General features: G+C 29.6%; 2 protein-coding genes across 5 annotated transcripts in view; both read left to right on the forward strand.

Annotated features, from left to right (window-relative positions):
• Window positions 1–2338, forward strand: part of LOC127285365 (choline/ethanolamine kinase) — a 32953-nt gene extending 30615 nt beyond the window's left edge. For all 4 annotated transcript variants that reach the window (XM_051311344.1, XM_051311343.1, XM_051311347.1 and 1 more), the window contains exons 5-6: window positions 155–319; window positions 628–2338. In XM_051311344.1, the coding sequence (XP_051167301.1) occupies window positions 155–319; window positions 628–726 (264 nt within the window). In that variant the 3' untranslated portion in view covers window positions 727–2338. The remainder of the gene's footprint in view (window positions 1–154; window positions 320–627) is intronic.
• Window positions 2339–19277: 16939 nt separating this feature from the next.
• LOC127285369 (uncharacterized) lies at window positions 19278–19778 on the forward strand. Its single transcript, XM_051311351.1, has one exon. The coding sequence runs from the start codon at window positions 19278–19280 to the stop codon at window positions 19776–19778; it is 501 nt and encodes a 166-aa protein (XP_051167308.1).
• The last annotated feature ends 1536 nt before the right edge of the window (window positions 19779–21314 follow it).

A 21314-nucleotide genomic window follows, 5' to 3' on the forward strand; every position in this document is an offset into this window, starting at 1 on the left:
TCAAATGTTCGGGAACATATTTTTCTAAAATTAGAAAAAATTAAATTAAAATTGTAAAATTATTTTGAATTGAACAAAAATTTTGAGGAAAAAATTCAATAGTTAGACTGAAATTTTTTCTGATTGTATTTTAATAATGTTTTTTTATCAACAGCTGAATTTCGTCAGGAGTTATTTGAAGAGGATGGGAAAACAAGGTGAAGCTGAGGAAGAAAAATTAATGTCAGAAATTAAAGTTTTCTCATTGGCTACTCATCTTTTTTGGGGATTGTGGGGAATTGTCAACGCAAAAACATCTGATATTCCATTTGGATATTGGGTAATAAAGAAACATTTTTTCTAACAAATGCAATAATTAAGAAAAATTACGTATAAATTTTTAAAATTGGTTTGTTTAATTTAAATCAATATTTTGATTTTTTTTAATAAAATTATAAATGAAAATTTATTTTATTCATATATAAAGTTAGTGACCGTTATAGTTTATTAATAAGATTTATAACAGGATTATTGGTCAAAAATATTTTATTAATTTATTATAAAAATAAAATCAATGTGTCGACGTTTCGGGTCGGTACCAACTCTTCTTCAGAAAATTTATTTTAATGAAAAAACATTTTTTTCCAGGAATATGCAGTATCGCGACTAAGAAATTATCAGGAACTAAAAGAGAAATTAATAGCCTCAGGTATAAATGGAGGAATCAAAAGGAAATATTTGGACTGAAATATAGGAAGATAAAAATTTGAACGTAATTTTTAATTCCATTAAAAGGAGTTAAGTTTGTTATACGGATATGGGACAATTATAACAAGATTAAAGCGATTAATGATACTTAATCATGAAAATGAAAATGAAACATTGTGATATGATCGTTCTAAAGAGACTTAAAAATAATGTTTTGTACTGAAAGTAAGGCTGAGAATAGAGACAAAAAAAGAGGATAGGTACAGAAAGAGAATGTGATATAGAGTAATTAAGAGCATGAAGATGTCCTTATTTTTAATAGGACAGTAAATCTCAAAATGGAACAGTAGGAAAAAAAACTATTAACTAAATAGTACTTCGAAAATTGAAACGTGACTTACATAGGTAGAAAATAATTGAAGCAAAATTACATCTGTCGAGAGTATTAATCAAATTATAAGAACTGTCAATACGAAGATCTAATGCACTGAAAAAAATTTAATTCAAATAATCAGTTATTTCACAATTATTCAATAAACATTTATTTCAATCAATCAATTATTGTACAAATATAGTTTATTTAAATCAAATGTAAAAATTATTTGGTTTAAAAAAATTTATTTGAAAATATAAATAAGTAACTTGTTATTTGAATCACAAATTTTTTATCAGTGTAGCATTATTTGAAAATTAATTATAAAAAATAATTACAAAAAGTTGTAACCTGCGAAATTTTCTTCCGTTTTTCTAAAAAATTGATAAATATAGAAAATAATTCGCAATAATCTGCGTCAAAAATTTTTCTAAAAGAAAATCGTATTTTATACTTTTATTAGGTACTAGTTGCAATTCGAAATTTTTTTTTAAAAGTAAATTTCAATACTTATGTTACTAAACTGTATTAGATACCTATTGTATTTCTTTACTATATTTAAAAATAATTTGTTGAAACGTTTTTATTAAATTAAAAATTAGAACACAAAAAAACAAACTGTTAATAATTGTATTACTGTAATTTGTATTTATACTACTTCTTATTTATGCAGTATGAAAATTTTATGTTTATTCACATCAATTCAATGTAATTTGAAAGTAATGCAGTGGTTTTTATACCGTTTTCGCTACTAAGTATAAAACAAAATTACTTTCTAAGGCCTAGTGATAAATTCTTTTATAATGTATAACAACTTTATTTAAAATTTTATAGAAATGAATTTTTAAAATTAAACTTTTCCATATTAACATTTTATTAAATAATACAACATGTCGTTTGAAAAAGTTACTTAATCCAATTATATGATTATTCGCTTTTAACAACAAATTGTACAAAAAATTCAACTAGATTTTATAATCATTGTATTTATTAGACCAACATGTTTAAATATAATTTTCTAAGTTATTTTATTACAATAAATTATATTTACGTTGGATAATTGTATTTAAATCATTATTATAGTTTTGCTATTACTAATAATTATCCTGGAATTCTTTAATTCATTTTCTCCCCATCTGACCTTAGTTGAATTTACGATTGATTTTTTTGATAGGTTTTGACTGCAAAATTATTTTTAAAGAAACCTGCCCTAAGTTATAACAAATGTAAATTTTTTTTAAATATACTTAATGAATAAAAACATTAGAACATTCATAAGATGTTTATTTTTTTATTGACTTCGATTCAATTTTTGGTTTTAATTTTAGAAAAAAGTCATAAAACTTGGAATTTCTAAATTAAAAACATTAACGAAATTTATAAAATCAAATGAATTAAATCAAAAGGTTTTTATCATTTTTGGGGTCAGAAATCTAAGTTCAGATTTCAGAAATTGAAAATGGAGGATCGAATATAGCCAGGAAGTAGTACAAGGATACTTCTTCTTCTTATTTATGGCCATATATCTGTTCAACTTATTATTTGTGATTTAGTACTTCCATAAAGAATAGTATCCTCAAACTGCAGTTCAAATTTCAAGTAAATCCCTTAAAAACTGTGAAACCAATTCTTGCCCCCATTAAGAAAAATCTATTTCGAGAAAAATGAGTTTAAAGTTTGCAGTTATAAAAACATAAATTAACACTTTAAAAAGTTAAGCTACGCTCACAAAAATTACTACTCGAGGGTTTTCAGGGAACAAATTGTTCCCCTTTAGAAATAATCGATTGATCACAATTGAGAATGATTCAATTAACCCTTCGTATGTAAACGTGGGTCTTTTGTGTCCAGCCAAAACTGTTTAGGTAAATATCTTTTTAAAACGCGATTACAACCTGCTGCTATCTTCACCTAAAAAAGTAACGTAGGAAAGAGTAGGTACTATAACGTCCAAAGGTGACGATCCTAGTCCTTTATTGGCAGCTACAATAAACTTAAATATTTTCACTGGGATAGATTTGACCCACGTTTACAGACGGCGTGCACTCGACTCGCAGCTAAGCAATTTTTTTTTCATCGTGTTTTTTGCATAACTAAATTTTTTTAGTCAGTTTTATGAACATGTATAAACGGCTAAAGCGTTAAGGACTTTGTAGAATTGGCATTGTTTTTTTTCGTTACCGCCTCTGGCGGATTGTATGATGCGAATGCTCCACGAAGTTCGCGGAACATTCGTGGAACACGGGATTGAAATTGAAATTCTGTCCAAAATGTATAAAAAATGATTAAATTGATAGTATAATTATTAAAATGAATAAGTTTTATGCATTTTAAGATGATTATTGTTGAATAATTATGAAAATTTAATGTTTTTATTAATTTCAATCTATTACAGTTTATATTATCAACATTTGAAGGGTAGAATGACAAAAGGGGTCAAGCGCCAATTTATCGAAAATGAGGTTTTTGCATAAAAAAATCAAGAAAATTCATTTACACATTTCTGTAGAAGGATTTCCTCTTTTATTGCGTATTTAAATCAGTTTTTAATAAAAATTAAATTAATAAAATAGCCTCAAATTTACTTTATTGCAACCTGATTGAAAAACAAAAGAAAGTGGTGAGTCATTAATATTATGCATAACGACTTAACAAATTTAAAAACATTGCTTTTTACAAATCGAAAATGCCTCGCAGATGCGGAAAAAAATCTATTAATAAAAAAGATATTGTTAAAAAGAAACGATATGAAGGTGAAATGTTTTTATGAATTTTCATTCTTCACATTTTTATCCATCTGTTCAATTTTGATCAAAAATATTATTTTTTTAGGTTATATTTTTATATTTTATTTTAATAATATTTTAATTAATAAAATTAATAATAATAATATATTTTCAATTTTAAACAATTTTAAAATAATTTTGTTATTAATTTTTAAATATTTTTATGATTATACTAAGTGAACAATTGAATTTAAAGATGAAAGTATTGCTCAATTCCAAAGCAAGCAATTAATTCGTAATTTTCTTGAAAACAAACAATTTTTTAAAGGAATTTTTTTTCTATTCATTTCGTCGATTCCATAGAAAGAAACTAATTTTCCAGTTTTTCTTTAAACTGTATATTTTTTTATAATTAATGCTCAAAGAAAATGTGCTCAGTTGATATAACCTCAAGGCACCACAGTTTTTTTTAATTTTATCGTTAATATGGAGGTTTATTTCAACAAATTGTTGTTTATTTATTAAAACATACTAATATATCGAAACGGTTTTCTCAGTTTTTTTAAATGACCTACAAAATTTTTAAAAATGTTTTTTTACTTCCTGTAAAAACAGTGAATTGGCGCTTCACCCCTTTTGTCATTCTACCCTTCATTTGTCGATAATCAATAACTCTTATTTGTTAAACGGAAATATTGGTGAAAAAAATTAATTTTTTTATTAAAAAAAAAGTTGAAAAAATTAATTTTAAACGGAAATAATGGTAAAAAAATGTATTATTTTATCAAAAAAAATTAACTATACCCAAGAAGCACGTAATATATCCTCAATATCAAGGTAATATTACACGTGAGATTCGTAATATAACGCTGTAATATTACAGTAATCTTACAGTGATCTTAAAATGTCCGCCTCAAGGTAATATTACCGGGAATATTACTGTAATATTAATGGTAATATTACAGTAATATTACAGTAATATTACAGACTGATTTGAGTTATTCATAAAGTATAAAAAACGTAAATATATTATAAGTCAATTTGGCTTGTTGGTAAAACTCTGGACTCGTGTGCTTTGAGTTCGGGGTTCGATTCCCTGGATGGGTAGATTTTTTTCATAAAGAAATGTTCCCATAATATTACTGTAATTTTCTCTTGTAATATTACCTTAATATTACGGTATAATATTACTGTAATATTACCTTAATAGTAGCGCGTAATATTACAGTAACATTACCGGTAATATTACCTTGAGGCGGACATTTTAAGATCACTGTAAGATTACTGTAATATTACAGCGTTATATTACGAATCTCATGTGTAATATTACCTTGATATTGAGGTTATATTACGTGCTTCTTGGGTAATAATCTTGGTATTCATTCATTCATTCATTCCGTCCGGACCCCTGCTGGGTTTTCGGTGACAGAGGAAAGAACAAGTTATGGAGAGAGAAAGATATATCTTTTTTTTGCAAATGAGGGTTCGCTTGACCTGCAATCTTTTAAAGAGGATTAATTAATAACTCTGAGGACCCAGGTAATAATTTCTTTCTCCCTTTATCACGTGAAAAAACTATAAAGAAAGTCTAAAACTAAAAAGGTAACGCATACCTTTCTTTCTTACACCAAGGAATATAACATAAGTACTTCTTCGTTTAACATTGCGTTTCTCTATCTAGACAATTCAAAATGGCATAAAATCACTTTTTTTCAATTTTATATATTTTTGTCCACTTTTTGGTATTACCATAAAGTTTGAACTCTTTTCCACATAATGCATATATTCTATTTAAATTATATTGTGATTAAATAGAAAAATTTCAAGTTTTTGGAACTTGATACATTTTTTTGTTTTCAAGGTTTGTGTTAAACAGTGGGACACCTATTATTAAATAATGAATATTTGTTTCAATAATAATATTCTGCTTCATACTTTATAAATATATATATGTTTTGCATTAAATAACGTTAACAAATGTTGCAAAACACTTATATTTTAATAATATTTTACATTTTTATAATACGATGCCAAGTTTCATATAAAAAATTGTTATTATTTTTTTTACGTTTACAGTACTGCTGATCATACGTCATAATTTCGTCATAACATAAAAACAATTTGGAGGAAAATTTGAATAGTCGTTCTCTTATCAAGTGTTATTTTTCAGATGTTGCCGAACAATAATTGTAATAATTATAAATTTTGAATTTTTTAATGTTTTTTAGCATAAAAAATCACATTTTTAGTCGCTGTGTAAGTATAAATGCGCTTGCGTATAGATAGTGTGTTGTCATAAACATGGTTTACATTTAAATTTTGGTCGAGTTTCTTTAGTAGTTTTTCAGAAAATTAAAGTGACCTACTGTTTAAACTGTCCCACTGTTTATCACTCTCCCCTACCTGTATTAGAGCCCCAGAAAATTTTAATAAAAAAATTAAAAAATTATTACCTGGCCCCTGAGAATTAATCTTCATTAACAAAGGCTCTATTGTCCAAGGATTGGTATTGTTTGTGGTAATTGTTCTGAGAGTCTAATACTGGTATATACATATTTTTCTTATTTTGAAAACAGAAAGAAAGAAGAGTAAGATTTTTAGGCGAAGATATTCTTATGTTATTTTGAATCCTCTAGATAGAGAAATGCAATATTAAATGAAAATTATATGTTATATTCCTTGATATGAGAAAGAAAGATATACATTACCTCTTCAGTTTTTGACTTTTATCTTTATATTTCCTTGTGATAATACACGGAAAAAATTTCGAGACGTCGGACGTGCCGATGTCAATGTAAACCTACTGTACATTTCATTATGTACTCAGAGTTAATCTTCATTAACAAAGGTTCTATTGGACAAGGGTTGGTACATCTTTATTTTTCTATATAATAAATGTAAAAAAAGAAATTATTACCTTGGTCCTCAGAGTTAATCCCCATTAACATAGGTTCTATTGTCCGATGGTTGGTTTTTTTGTGGTATTTGTTCCGGGGTTTTAATACAGGTATAAATACGTATATATGTTATTTGTAATGAACTACTGATTACTCATATAAAAGTGTCCTTTTTGCACTTATTGGCTGATCAGTAGTTACTGATTCATAGTTACTCATAGTTCTCTCATTCTTTTGGATATTTGGTAGTTTTATTGGATAAAAGGCAAAATTGGTTATATTGGATTAAAGGCAAAATTGGTTATATTTAGTAAAAGGTAAAATTAATTGTATTGAATTAAAGGAAAAATTGCTTATTTTTAATAAAAGGTAAAATTGGTTGTATTGAATTAAAGACAAAATTGGTTATATTAGAGAGAGTGAGCAAAAGGGTTAAAGATATTTAGATTTTCATCAATCAAAAATAAAATTAAACGAAGTATACTATGGCCAACATAAAAGAGTATGTTATTTTAAGTGATAAAGATTTAAAAATTATTGAAAATAGAAATAAATTGTTAAATTACATGCATATGTACAAATTTGAAGAATTATTAAGAAAAGATTCCAATTTATTTTTCAATGTGCAAAGTACTTTGTATGTACAAATGCTTGATTTTATTGTCCCAATTAGAGAAGGTGATAAACATTTTCAAATACTTTTTAGCGGTAATAACAATTATGGTCACTGAATTTATGTTTATTACGATAGAGTAAGGCTTTATATTTTTGATAGCCTTAATGAGGGGTGTTTAAATGTGCATCAAATAAAATGTTTAATTAGATTGTTCCCTTTTAAACCAACAGTAGTTTTTGAAGCTGTTAATCAACAACTTTTTGGTAGTGTTTAGTGTGGAGTATATGCAATAGCATTTGCAACATCTATATTATTTAACGTAATGCCAAACCGTATAAATTATGAAACTGATAATAACAAAATGGGAAACCATTTTAAGTCAATGTTTGAAAATAATCGCTTAAATCATTTTCTGGCAGTAAGAACGTCTCACAATAGGAATTCGATAATAGAGAATAATTAGAACCGTCTTTTCATAAATTGAACTTAGGAACATAAAAATTATATTTTAAACTCTTGTTCTGTTTTTAATACTTTGCACAGTAATAATATTAACAGAGTTCTATTAACACAATATTTAAAAATTAAACATTCTCTAAATGACACTAGTGAAAAGAAAATAATTTGTACAACTGATAATAATGTGAACAAAATTTCACCACATGAATATTTAAAAATGAAGAATTTTCTGAGTAAAGAAAATGATAAAAAGATAATTCGAGCAATTAAAGAGAAGGGAAGAAAAAAGGAGGCAAGGCGCGAAGTTACATATGAGTAGAAAATAATAAGACAGGAGAATGAGAGATTGAGAAAACGTAATCGTAATAAAACAGATATAAAAAAGAAAGAGCGCAAAAAAAAATTTGACATGCAAAAAAAAAGAAATTATCTATAAAAACTGAAGATGAAAAGAAAATACGCAAGGATAAAAATTTGGCATGTAGGAAAAGCAAAATATCAATGGAAACTCAAGATGAAAAGAAAGTGCGTCAAGAAAATAATTTGTCATTTAAGAAGAAAAAATTTTCTACGGAAACGGAAGATGAAAAGAAAGTGCGTCAAGAAAAGAATTTGGCATGTAAAAACAATAATTGGAATAAAAAACCTGCAGGAGTTGCAATAATGTCTTTTAAAGATTTCAATGAAAGTAAAGTTCCACAGAATTATTTAGGTTTAATAAATGTAGAATGTAAGTTTTGTAATGCGTTACATTTTTTGTGTGAAAGGCCGTCACATAGATCATATAGATACATCACCGAGGAATGTCCCCGTGAAGAGGACATTATGATATCGCCTGAATGTCACAAAAATATTGCCGCTTGATATCAGCTTGACATTCGAGCAATATTCCTTGCTACTTGGGTGGTAGATCCAATATAAAGAAATTTTTTTTACATTTCTAATATTAAATTTTTTTGAAAATAAAAGAATAAAAAATATGGTTAATGCACACTAGCAACGTAGTCGGCCGCTTGCGGACGACAAAGTTGCTAGTTAATATATTAATCAAAAACATTTGTAAAAACAATTTTTTTATAAAAAAAAAAGTTTTAAGGTGCTTTTATACCTCAAATTTCGATCAGATGAACATTATTTCTGGACCGTGAAAATGCGTGAAAAGTCATTTTCACGGCGGGTATTTTTGAATTGTTTTAAACAAAAAATGTTTTTTTAAGAAATATAATATTAAATAATTGTTTTAATATGTACGAACACTTTAAAATAGTGATAGAAAGATGATTTGATTAAAAAATTTAGCAAATTGTGCTTTAAAATGTTTGTACAGTGCTTCTTCCTTGTAAGTGTCTCTCAGAGTTTTGTTTATGTTATGTCGTTTCTTTTTAACTTGTAATAAATAATGAGTGCTGAAAATAAATCGGTAAGTTGAAATGTTTATCAAATAAATTTAAATTCAACTAATTGTTTCGAATAACTGAAAGAAACATGTACACTGTACAAACCATTTCACAAACATCGTCATTTTACACTTTCTTGTAGCAGAAACGTTTTAAAGCAAAATTTGCTATATTTTTTAATCAAATCATTTTTCTATCACTATTTTAAAGTGTTCTTACATATTAAAACAATTATTTAATATTATATTTATTAAAAAAAAACATTTTTTGTTTAAAACAATTCAAAAATACCCGCCGTGAAAATGACTTTTCACGCATTTTCACGGTCCAGAAATAATGTTCATCTGATCGAAATTTGAGGTATAAAAGCACCTTTAAAAAATTAATTTTAAATAGAAATATTGGTGACAAAAATTTATTATTTAATCAAAAAAATTAATATATTATCAAAAATATTGAAAAAAACTATTTTTTTATCAAAAATGTTGTTAAAAAAAAATTAATTTTAAACGGAAATGGGTGAAAAAAATTAATTTACTTTATCAATTATATTGATAAAATAGTATATTTCGATACAAGGGGCCAAGCGAGCGTTTTGCTCATTACACGAGTAATGGGCATACGCTCGCGAGGCAACGAGTATCGAACCATATTTTTCTTTATAAGTGCAGGCATAACCTCGTTTGACAGCTACTTGCAGCTATTCAAAATGGCCGACTCCCTCATTCTGCCCGCGTCGATGAGCAAAATACTTTGCTCATCGTCCGCGCGTACGGTGAGGGATTCGACTATTTTGGATAGCTGAAAGTGGTTGCCAAACGAGGTTTTTGCATGCACGTATAAAGAAAATTTATTTTTTGCAACACTTACCTCTAAAGTTAAATTTTACACACCGAAAATTGGGTGTAAAGAAGCTCTTTTTCAAACGGTGTGCGTAGTATGGCTAGGAAAGTTCTAGGACAGGTTCTGATCTCGGCTAAGTTACCCACAGTCGGTAACTGCTCTGTCGGTAATGCAGATTTCTATATTATCAACAGCTTGTCGAATTCAAACCCAGTTGGTAATGTGGGAAACTGTTTTACCGACCGAGTTATTTTACTAACCACCCAACAGATGGCGCCACTAGCGAATTCAAATCTGCTTGGCGGGAAATTTAATTTTTTTTGACAACTCAAATTTACTTGGCCGCCATTTTGTTTTACCGACCAAGTTAATTGGTAGAAATCCCAACAGATTGCGCCACTAGCGAATTCAAATCTGCTTGGCGGGAAATTTAAATTTTTTTGACAATTCAAATTTGCTTGGCAACCATTTTGTTTTACCGACCGAATTAGTTGAGCGGACAAATAACAGATGGCGCCACTAGCGAATTCAAATCTGCTTGGCGGGAAATTTGAAAATTCATTTAAATTGGCTTGGCCGCCATTTTGTTTTACCGACCAAGTATAGTTTCGGTTGTCACCGAGAGATGGCACCACTAGCGAATTCAAATGGCGGGAAATTTAAAAATTTATTTGACAATTTAAATTGGATTGGTCAGAGGGCTACCCATCCCTGGTTTACCGACCGAATTAGTTGAGCGGACACCCAACAGATGGCGCCACTGTCGATTAGGTCAATTGTGCTATAAGAATTTTTTAATTTTGGCGGTAAAATGTTTATTGGTAATAGATGCTCTGCTTTACCGACCAAATTAGATGTGAAACACTTAAAAGATGGCACCACTTTACTTTAATGATTATTTACCATCAAGTTAATAAAAAAATTATATATTAAGTAAGCTTAATACAATCTTTTATTAATTATCTTATTAATTATGAAAGTTAAACTTAACCTAAATATAATCTTAATTCTAACTTAATACGAATGAGGTATTGAAATAAATACAACGTAAATAAGATATTATACATTTATTATATTCAATATACAATATTTACACTTGTTTTATTTTAAATTCAATATGGTTGTATGGACCACCAATATACTTAAGCCGCAATTGTCCAGAATTAATAGCTTCTTGCATTTGGTCCAAGCACATCGAGTCATCAGTGAACATTGGTACAAATCTTGAAGGTAGGAATGTATTGAACTTTTTATCTACCTCAACGACGACCTTGACACCATACTTGGTGTTGACAACCTGGATCTTCGTTATAGGATACTTATGTCCAGGAGTCAGCTCGGAAAGCGGCTTCGTAGGTAGAAAAGCGTCCATGCGACCAATGGCATTGATTTTAGTGAGATCCATTGCTACTGTGAACAAAAGAAGAATGAGCAAAAATGCTTATGGACCCTATATTTATACTCTAAAATTTTGCTCGCGCATGAGCAATAGACTTTTACCCCTACTCTTGCTATTTACCCCCACTCTTTCTTGTACGCATGCGCAGTTCTTTTTTACTTTTTCTACGCATGCGTGATACCCCCACCACTCCGAAGTTAGCCACACCCACTTTGTGACGTCATAAGACAAGTTTATACATGCTTAAACTCGTTAAAAATAGCTTAAATATATAATAAAGGTAATAGGAAGGTAGGGTAAATTAATATAAAACATTTTAAATACATTTTTATACATTTATTCATTGCATATAAAATTTTCACAATCATTATAAAAGTCTTTTAATGTACAATCGTTGTCAACTTCATAATTATTTTCTATATTATTTCTAGTACATTTGATGGTTGTATCAACCAATTTCGTAGGTTACATACATTTTTAACAGCGCAATTGCTAAAACTACGTGTGTGGTTTGTACATGTAGATGAATTATCTACATCTAAACTTTTTAATGATAGACATTTGAAATCATCTAAATTAAATACATTTAAAGTATATTTTTCCAGCCATCTTTGTTTTTCCAAACCTTTTACGTAAACAGTAGGTGTACCAATTAATACTTCTTTTACTATAGGTTGTAATTCTTCATATGGTATGTCGCCGGCAGCCCAATCGATACCATGATAATTATTTGTCAGCTATCGATTCTCACATTTGTATCTTGCTGGTAATCGACTCCAGGCGTATGGCGGCTCGAAGAGGTAGACCAATGGATGAGCATCCCGGCTGAAAAAACTTGTACAAGAAAATGTACAAGTTCTTGTACATGTTCATTAATGAACTTGTACATTTTCTTGTACATGTTCAAGTAATGTTCTTGAACAAGTTCAGCATCCGGAATTGAGACATGTTCTTGTACCAGAACTTGTACAAGATCATGGATACGAAAATATACTTGTACAAGAAAATGTACATGTTCTTGTACAAATTTTTTGTGCAGATTTCATGTACAAGTACTTTAACAAGAACACGTTTATGTTCTTGTACAAGAACATTTGTTTAAAAATGTTTTTGAAAAAAATTTGAAATTTTAATAAGTTATAATTATTAAGACTCTTCACTTATGCATGCTAAAAATTATTGCGCAGCTGTAAAGGCTTAAGAAAACTACTGCGCAGTCTATAAAGTTTTTAATTTTTAATTTAAAAGACATAAATGAACATGTACAAGAACATGTACATTTTCTTGTACAAGTATATTTTCTTGTCCAGGATCTTGCACAAGTACTGGTACAAGAACATGTCTCAATTCCGGATGCTGAACTTGTTCAAGAACATTACATGAACATGTACAAGAATATGTACAAGTTCATTAATGAACATGTACAAGAACTTGTACATTTTCTTGTACAAGTTTTTTCAGCCGGGATCTTCTTGAAGAGGTAGAATAGCCAGCTCCTTGATGACAAACTCGTTGTAGGGTCTTTTGAAACATTGGATATCTACCACGTACGACATGATATCTGTAACATAGGAATGACCCAAGCTGCATAGAACTGCTCCTTTTATAGTCACTCCTCCCCACCACTAACACCTTTTCCTCTCTTCTAATTGGCTATTACAACCACCAATCATGATACTTTTTTCACAACGCCGCTGATTGGTGTATATTGGATAATACGATCATGAATTATTAAACAGTATGCAGCTGTATTATTGGGAAAATTATCACTAGCTTCAAATTCCAGGCGTACATCTACAGATGACTGTTTTAAAAATTCGTTTTGTTTTGAACAATCTATGACAGCTAGTGGTGCATAATCTTTAAAGTTATTTCTGTTTAGCAAAGGCTCAGGTTCTTTTCCATAGTATGATGATTGAAAATTACAATACATATCATAAAGAATAGAAAATTGACCTTGATTAAAATTTAAATTTAAACTACCATATGGATAGTATTGTGAATTTAAGTAAAGTTTTACATTGGTTGAATTACAATTATCAAAAATGTTGGCATACCTTGTATGATTTTCTTTTCGGTTTGTTTGAAAACCAAGAATAACATATCGAGGTTTTTCAACTTGAGTTGAGGTTTTTCCAGTCCATATATGGTTTAGTGTAGCAGGAATCATAGGATATTCATACAAGTCCCATGCTCTGAAACTCATCGTTATAGGTGAATCTTTATCAGTGTATTTTAGTAATTCAATTTTTTGTCGATCACTAACAAATAAATATGGAATCATCCATTCAATTTTATTAATTACAATTTTGAATTCTTCTCGCTGTAATCCATCAATGTTAACTATAGCATTAAGGTCTGTACGAGATCTTGTTAAAATAAGTTCATGTTTTGCATTTACAACAATCTTTCGATAGTCCTCAGCAAATCCAAGAATTATATTTAGTGGTATATTTACATCAAAATATCCATCAGTATTAGTTACTCTACTAGCATCATCAAAGTCAAGATAACCTGCATTCTCAGCATAAATCATCTGATTAGGTGTTTGAGAAATGTAAGATTTCATAGTTGTCGTTAGACCAACATTTTTACAATGATCAATTTCAACGCCATTTAATTCATAACGAATCTCATTAAACATGTAACAAATACTATTGCTAATTAGTTTTGTATTTGTTACAGCATTATTATTAGTTTTAACTAATCTTCCATGTACATGTAATGTACTTTTAGAGGGAAGAATGTATAAATCTTGATGTTGAACTGCAATTCGAATCTCATCACTATTATTAAATGCTGATGAAACATACGGTTGATGAGCATGAATTTCATAATGTGCTAATGAATTATCATATTTTACTGGACTTAGAATATTTAAAGTCTCTTCCATTTTTATTACAACAACAGAAAAAGAAAAATATGTGAATTATTAGTTTTTCTTTCTTTGATTTTCTTGATAAACTCGTAGACTGAGCTGCTTCAGGAAACGTAAATTCTGAGGTGTTAGCCTCTTGCGAACTGAATGAAGACTGGATGATTTCTGACATTGTGACTCGTTTATATAGTTTCCACCAGTTTTTCTATGAAATATAATACCCATTACACTGATTTAACGTGTAATCGAATGGTTATAGTTTCACCTCGAAAATTTATTAAATCTCCGTTTTGATCGATGATTCGTAGTTGAATATTATGTATAGTCTTCACGGCAACTGAAGGTAAATGACGTGTGATGGTACCTCCACTATCTTATATCCTGCAGGAACAACTGGAAAAAATTCATGAATTGTGTGTACCTTTTTATTGTTAATGTATGCACCAGTAGTAATATTACATTCAATTCTAATAGCATTTATTTTGAGAATGGCTACTGGTAAGTCAGACGTATAAGTTTTATTAGCTATTAGCGCTCGTGGTGTAAATCCCAACAATTCACCAATAGAATCTTTAGGTTTAAAACTTACTTTGTGAGTACTTTTTATTTCACTACGTAAGGTATTATTATTTGGTTTTATAGTTATACTTTTAACTCCATCTGCAATAGAATTTTGAATATATTTTTCAATATCTTCAATTTCATAACTACCAGGGGGTATAGTAATTACTTGATTATCAATATAAAATTTATTTTTACCCTCATCAATATTAGGAATTGAATTGAAAGTTAACAATTCAACTAAGCCAAGTACATAATTTCTATTAGGTAATAGTTCTATTGGTGGAAAATATTCAGCCTCCAGAATAGATGAATTGCCAGAGATAGTTAAAGTTAACGATTCATCCATGATGATGACTTTTTATAAACTGATTAGGTTATATAAATACCATCATTTATATAGAATATATTTTTGTGTGATTTCAAGTTATCCACATAAAAACTTAAGACATAAATGACCACAATGAAAAGTATCATAATCTTGATAATTTTTATGATTGTATTGTATTAGAGTATTATAACCTAAATAACTAACAAGGTCAAATGGTGGTTGAAGATTACCAAATCTGTCAAAGTATTCAGCTTTATTATTAACTTTTATATATGCAACCCAATGGGTTCCAGAACCATCTTTATCATCTAAATTAATAATAGCTGATTCATTTTTTCGAGGCCCTGTTGTGGGCAATTCATTTCGCATAAAAACCCCTCTAAAGTTAGAAATTTTCAAGTCTTTAACATACTTGAGCAACTCAAAGTCAGTTAGTGCTCGTTTAGGAAGTATCAAAAAAAAATTTTTTTTGAACAATTTTTTATTCCTTGTCCTCTTTGATAAGGTTTTAAATGAAGTCCTGATCCTTTTGAAAAGGGTTTTAAATGAAGACCTAATCCTTGTCGATAGGGTTTCAAATGTAGACCTTTACCAAGTGCAATATCTTCCATTGCTTTATTATGGCGATGAGATTCTTTTAATTTATCTTTTGCTGCACTTGCACTATTTAAAGCTTTTGATACACCTGCTACACCTCCAGTAAGTGCTCCAAGGGCGCTTAATCCAGCAAAAATTGGAATTAATGGTAGTAAACCACCAATTTTCGAAGGTACAGGCAAGATGCGCGGTACTAAAATTCTCTTTTTACCACCTGCATTTCTAACAGCTTTCCGAGCAGTTTCATTAGCACTTTTAATTGTTGATTGAGCATCATTACCAGGAATTATGGATTTTCTAGCTGCATCTACAATTTTTCTGAGGGCAGTTAGTTTTTTAGAAGATATCTTTTTTTTCTTCCTTCCACCCAAGCCTAATTTTGACTTTCTCTTTCTCCTAACTCCCATACCCAATTTTGATTTAACTTTCATAGTACCAGATATAGCTAAAGCAGCAGCTTTTTCACCTATACTGGAATCGTTTGCTGTAACACGTTCCTACGCCTTCTTAGCTAAAACTCTATCAGCAACGTTTCTTGCTTCTACGTTTTCTCGATTTTTCGAATATGAGATATCGTGCTCCTTACAAGCGGCGTCCAGAAGATTAATACCCGGATCACCTTTGTGTAGACGTTTTAGTAACTTTGTGCCTGGTCCACAATATTGATAACCAGGCAGATGTAATTCAAATGGTAACTAATTTATAAGACTATTGACTAAACCTTTCCCTCGAGAGCGATGATGAATAATCATACCTTACTCTATGAAAGTTTAAAATAGAATGACTGCAAGGTTATATAAGCGCTGTATTTATACCTTTTACAACAATCTACATCAGGATGCGATTCAAGGAACAACCTAATAAGTTGCCAGTCGTAAATCTGGACTCAATTGTTGAACAACAAGAGAAGAAAGTTAAGCGTCATGGTAGTTTATTATCAGGTAGTATTCGTGCAATTTTCTGTGGCCCATCAAATTGTGGAAAAACAAATGTATTACTGTCTCTAATTCTAGATCCTAATGGTCTCGGATTTGACAACATTTACTTATACTCAAAATCATTACAACAACCAAAATATAAGTTCTTAGAACAAGTTGTGAGTAACGTTGATGGAGTTGAATATTTACCATTTAGTGATCATGAAGAAGTAATTGCTCCTAAAGATGCAAAACAAAATTCAATATTTATATTTGACGATATTGCTTGTGAAAAGCAAGACAATGTAAGGGCATTCTTTTGTATGGGTAGACATGTTGACGTTAATTGTTTTTACCTCTGTCAAACATATGCTAGAATTCCTAAACATTTAGTACGTGATAATGTCAATTTATTAGTTCTTTTTCGTCAAGATGAGAAAAATTTAAGACATGTGTATGATGATCATGTTAATACTGACATGACATTTAATCAATTTCGAGAGTTATGTTCAACATGTTGGAATTCAGACAAATATGGCTTTGTAGTAATTGATAAAGATTCTAATTTAAATGATAGAAGATATAGAAAAGGATTCGACAGTTTTCTAGCACTATAAATACACGATAATTTTTAAAATAGTATTAGTGTTGTTTTAAAACTTGAAATATCAACATGTTTCATAAAGAGAAAGAGTACGTCAAATTGCTAAAGCTAGTGAGGCAATTAGACGGAAGCATCGAATGTTAAAATTAGGGAAGGAAGCTGTCGAAAATGTTTTGAATGAAACCTTTAAACCAGTAGTTCAACCTTTACAAAAAATTATTAACTTGACAGATTATAAACATGAAAATGTTAATATTGAAAAGAAAGAAGAGATTGAAAATAAAGCTGCATCTGATAAAAATGATAGTGATGATGATATAAATTATATGAGTACTGATGATGGTGAAACACTAAAACCCGGATCTGACATTGATAAATTAGTTAGTAAATATATATTTTTGATAAAACATAATAGAATACAATGTTTGGATATGATATATGGAGTACGCAAAGCTAATGATGGTTTCCTTATGATTGGTAATAAAACCATAATCTTTAAAAATCACATTGTAGATATTGAAGATAAACGTTTTAAAATTACCTCTGGGTTATTAGAACTTTTATTTAAAAACAAACCTGAAAAATCATACATTAGTGAACATGATATGAATAGTTATAAACAAATTCTTACCACCTCCAATGCACATAAAAAAACCTATAGTTCCTCTAACTCTATTCATAGAGATAAAAGTTTTAAATACATGAATATTATATCAAAATTATTTCCTTCTACAAAAGAGTCATCTATAAGTGGTAGTTCACTACCTAAATTTATGATTGCGAATAAAAGTTTTAAACCAGATTATATTTATTGGGATGATCCAAATGAATTGGTTGATCGTCTTCGATTACTTATGGCATCTCAAGGAGCTGGTAATACTAGTCATAATAATGAAATTATGTCAATTATTGAGGAATTACGTGAGGCTAAAATCATATATTAAGGTGTGCTTTAGTAAATGTCATTCATTTCAATAATGAGCATTGATCTGTTCGGACATCCTCTCAGTCAAGGAGGAACAGTAATAGCAAGACGTGGACCTACTGGAGTTGGATTTAAAGTTAATTCAAGTGGACACTTTGATGTAGATAATAAAAGACTTTGTAACGTTAAGGACGCTGAAGAACTGCATGATGCAGTAAATTTAAGACTTGCACAAAACATTGTAAAAAACGAAATAAAAACTAGTTTTCTTTATACGTGCATGCAAAAACCTCGTTTGGCAACCACTTTCAGCTATCCAAAATAGTCGAATCTCTCACTGTACGCGCGGACGATGAGCAAAGTATTTTGCTCACCGTTAAGCGGTGGCCAAAACATTTTGCTCATCGTCCGCGCGCACAATGAGGGAGTCGGCCATTTTGAATAGCTGCAAGTAGCTGTCAAACGAGGTTATGCCTGCACTTATAAAGAAAAATATGGTTCGATACAAGGGGCCAAACGAGCGTATGCTCATTACTCGTGTAACGGCGTGGCAAGAAATTATTGAAGACAGAGTTAACGAAAAACTAAAACAAATTGAATCACAGCAAAATTTATATTTAATGCAGCTAAATTTATTAAAGAATGATGGCTGATAAAAAGTTAACAGTAGTTACTAAACTTCATACACAGGCTAGAAAAAATTTCCATCGCCGTCGCGTAGAAATGCGTGATATTGATGACACCTGGCAAGCAGATTTAGTGGAAATGCTACCTTATTCAAAAATAAATAAAGGTTACAATTATTTACTTACAGTCATATATATTTTATCCAAGTATGCTTGGGCTGTTCCAGTAAAAAGTAAAAATGGAAAAGATGTGACTAACGCAATGAAATTCATATTTGAAAAAGGACTATTCCAAAGAACCTTCATTACGATAAAGGTAAAGAATTCTACAATTCTCAATTTGAAGCTTTAATGAAATAGTACAAAATTAATTTTTATTCAACATACAGTAACTTGAAAGCATCTATTGTTGAAAGATTTAATAGAACACTTAAAAGAAAAATGTGGATGCAATTCAGTTTACGAGGAAATTACAAGTGGTATGATATATTACCTAACCTCATTTCTACTTATAATGACACAAAACATAGAACAATTGGAATGAAGCCTAAAGATGTTACTGCACAACATGTTGATATTTCAAAAGATCGAATCTCGAAGCTCAGAAAAATTCCGTTAAGACGATCTAAATTTAAAATTGGTGACAAAGTGCGAGTTAGCAAATATAAAAATATTTTCGAAAAAGGTTATACTCCTAATTGGACTACTGAAATATTTACAATTGATAAAGTGGAATCAACTCAACCTGTGACTTACAAACTCAAGGATTACCAAGATCAACCCATCAGTGGAGGATTCTATGAAGAGGAGCTTCTAAAAGTGAAATATTCAGACATTTATCTTGTTGAGAAAATTCTCAGGACACGTGGAAACAAAGTTCTTGTCAAGTGGCTTGGTTTCGATAACTCTCACAACACTTGGGAAGACAAAGCAAATGTATAATTTATAGTTAATGTTAAATCAATGTTAAATCAATGTTAAATCAATGTGGAATCAATGTTGAATCAATGTTGAATCAATGTTGAATCAATGTTAAATCAATGTTAAATCAATGTTGAATCAATGTTGAATCAATGTTAAATCAATGTTGAATCAATGTTGAATCAATGTTAAATCAATGTTGAATCAATGTTGAATCAATGTTGAATCAATGTTGAATCAATGTTAAATCAATGTTGAATCAATGTTGAATCAATGTTAAATCAATGTTGAATCAATGTTGAATCAATGTTGAATCAATGTTAAATCAATGTTAAATCAATGTTGAATCAATGTTGAATCAATGTTGAATCAATGTTGAATCAATGTTGAATCAATGTTGAATCAATGTTAAATCAATGTTGAATCAATGTTGAATCAATGTTGAATCAATGTTGAATCAATGTTAAATCAATGTTAAATCAATGTTGAATCAATGTTGAATCAATGTTGAATCAATGTTGAATCAATGTTGAATCAATGTTAAATCAATGTTGAATCAATGTTGAATCAATGTTGAATCAATGTTGAATCAATGTTAAATCAATGTTAAATCAATTTTAAATTAATGTTATAATGTATATATGTAAGGAATTTTTAAATAAAAAACGCATGAAATTAAAATACAATTGTTCTATTTATTTCTTTTATCACAGCCTTTACATTTCCCGACATTTTTTTCTCGAATTTATCAACTATTTACAAATCGTCGAGATTTGGGATCGCATAGTGACCCCACGGTAGAGTATCAGTACTCCCCGGTAACAAATACCGCTTGTCGTCTTGTGGACTTAAAGCTACTTTTACCTGCTTCACAGTTTCAAGATTTTGAAGCTGCGATCGAATATTATATTGTGTTCGAGTTTGAATGTCAAAATCTCGCAGACATTTTACATAATCATCAAATTGAATTGTCTTTTTAACAACGCCGGCTTTAACACCTTTAGCTTTTTTAATAAAATCTTTATCTTCGACCCGTACACTGTACATCTTACTCCGCAAGCCAACAAATTCAGTTACAATTCTGCCGTTGCACTCATCTTTCATGAGGCCGAGGACTTTTTTGTTGACTTGCGGAATATCATAGACGTTATTCGCGGGATTATCAGATGTATCAAACTTGTCAATATCTTTTTTTATGTCTTTGTAAATATCTTCACACTTGATTTCGCAGATAAGACTGTCTGTATCGGTATACAGCAGTTTACAAGCATCGCCGTATTTTTTCAACATGTGACCATAATGGAAATCGTAAATTAGCGTCTTAGATATATCAAGCACACTTAACCCTACATAGATGGGTTTGTTGAGCAGTACCTCGACTTTGCGCAATTCAATAGCAACCAGATTTTCGTCGAAAATCGCTCGACTTTTGAAATTTGGGCGGGAGATTAGAGCTTCAGCTCCATAGCGGCCAAACCATTTTGTGACGAGTTTAATGTCAACATGTTTGCGGACATTTTCCATCGTCTTGACGTACACTGCATTGTTCATAAGCTT

The sequence above is a fragment of the Leptopilina boulardi genome, unplaced genomic scaffold, assembly GCF_019393585.1.
Source record: "Leptopilina boulardi isolate dan_hultmark-lab unplaced genomic scaffold, ZJU_Lbou_2.1 LbouV2_332, whole genome shotgun sequence".
NCBI lineage: Eukaryota > Metazoa > Arthropoda > Insecta > Hymenoptera > Figitidae > Leptopilina > Leptopilina boulardi.

Excerpts from the sequence above, each read along its gene's own strand:
- LOC127285369 (XM_051311351.1), top strand. The coding sequence starts at position 19,278 with ATGTGGATGCAATTCAGTTTACGAGGAAATTACAAGTGGTATGATATA.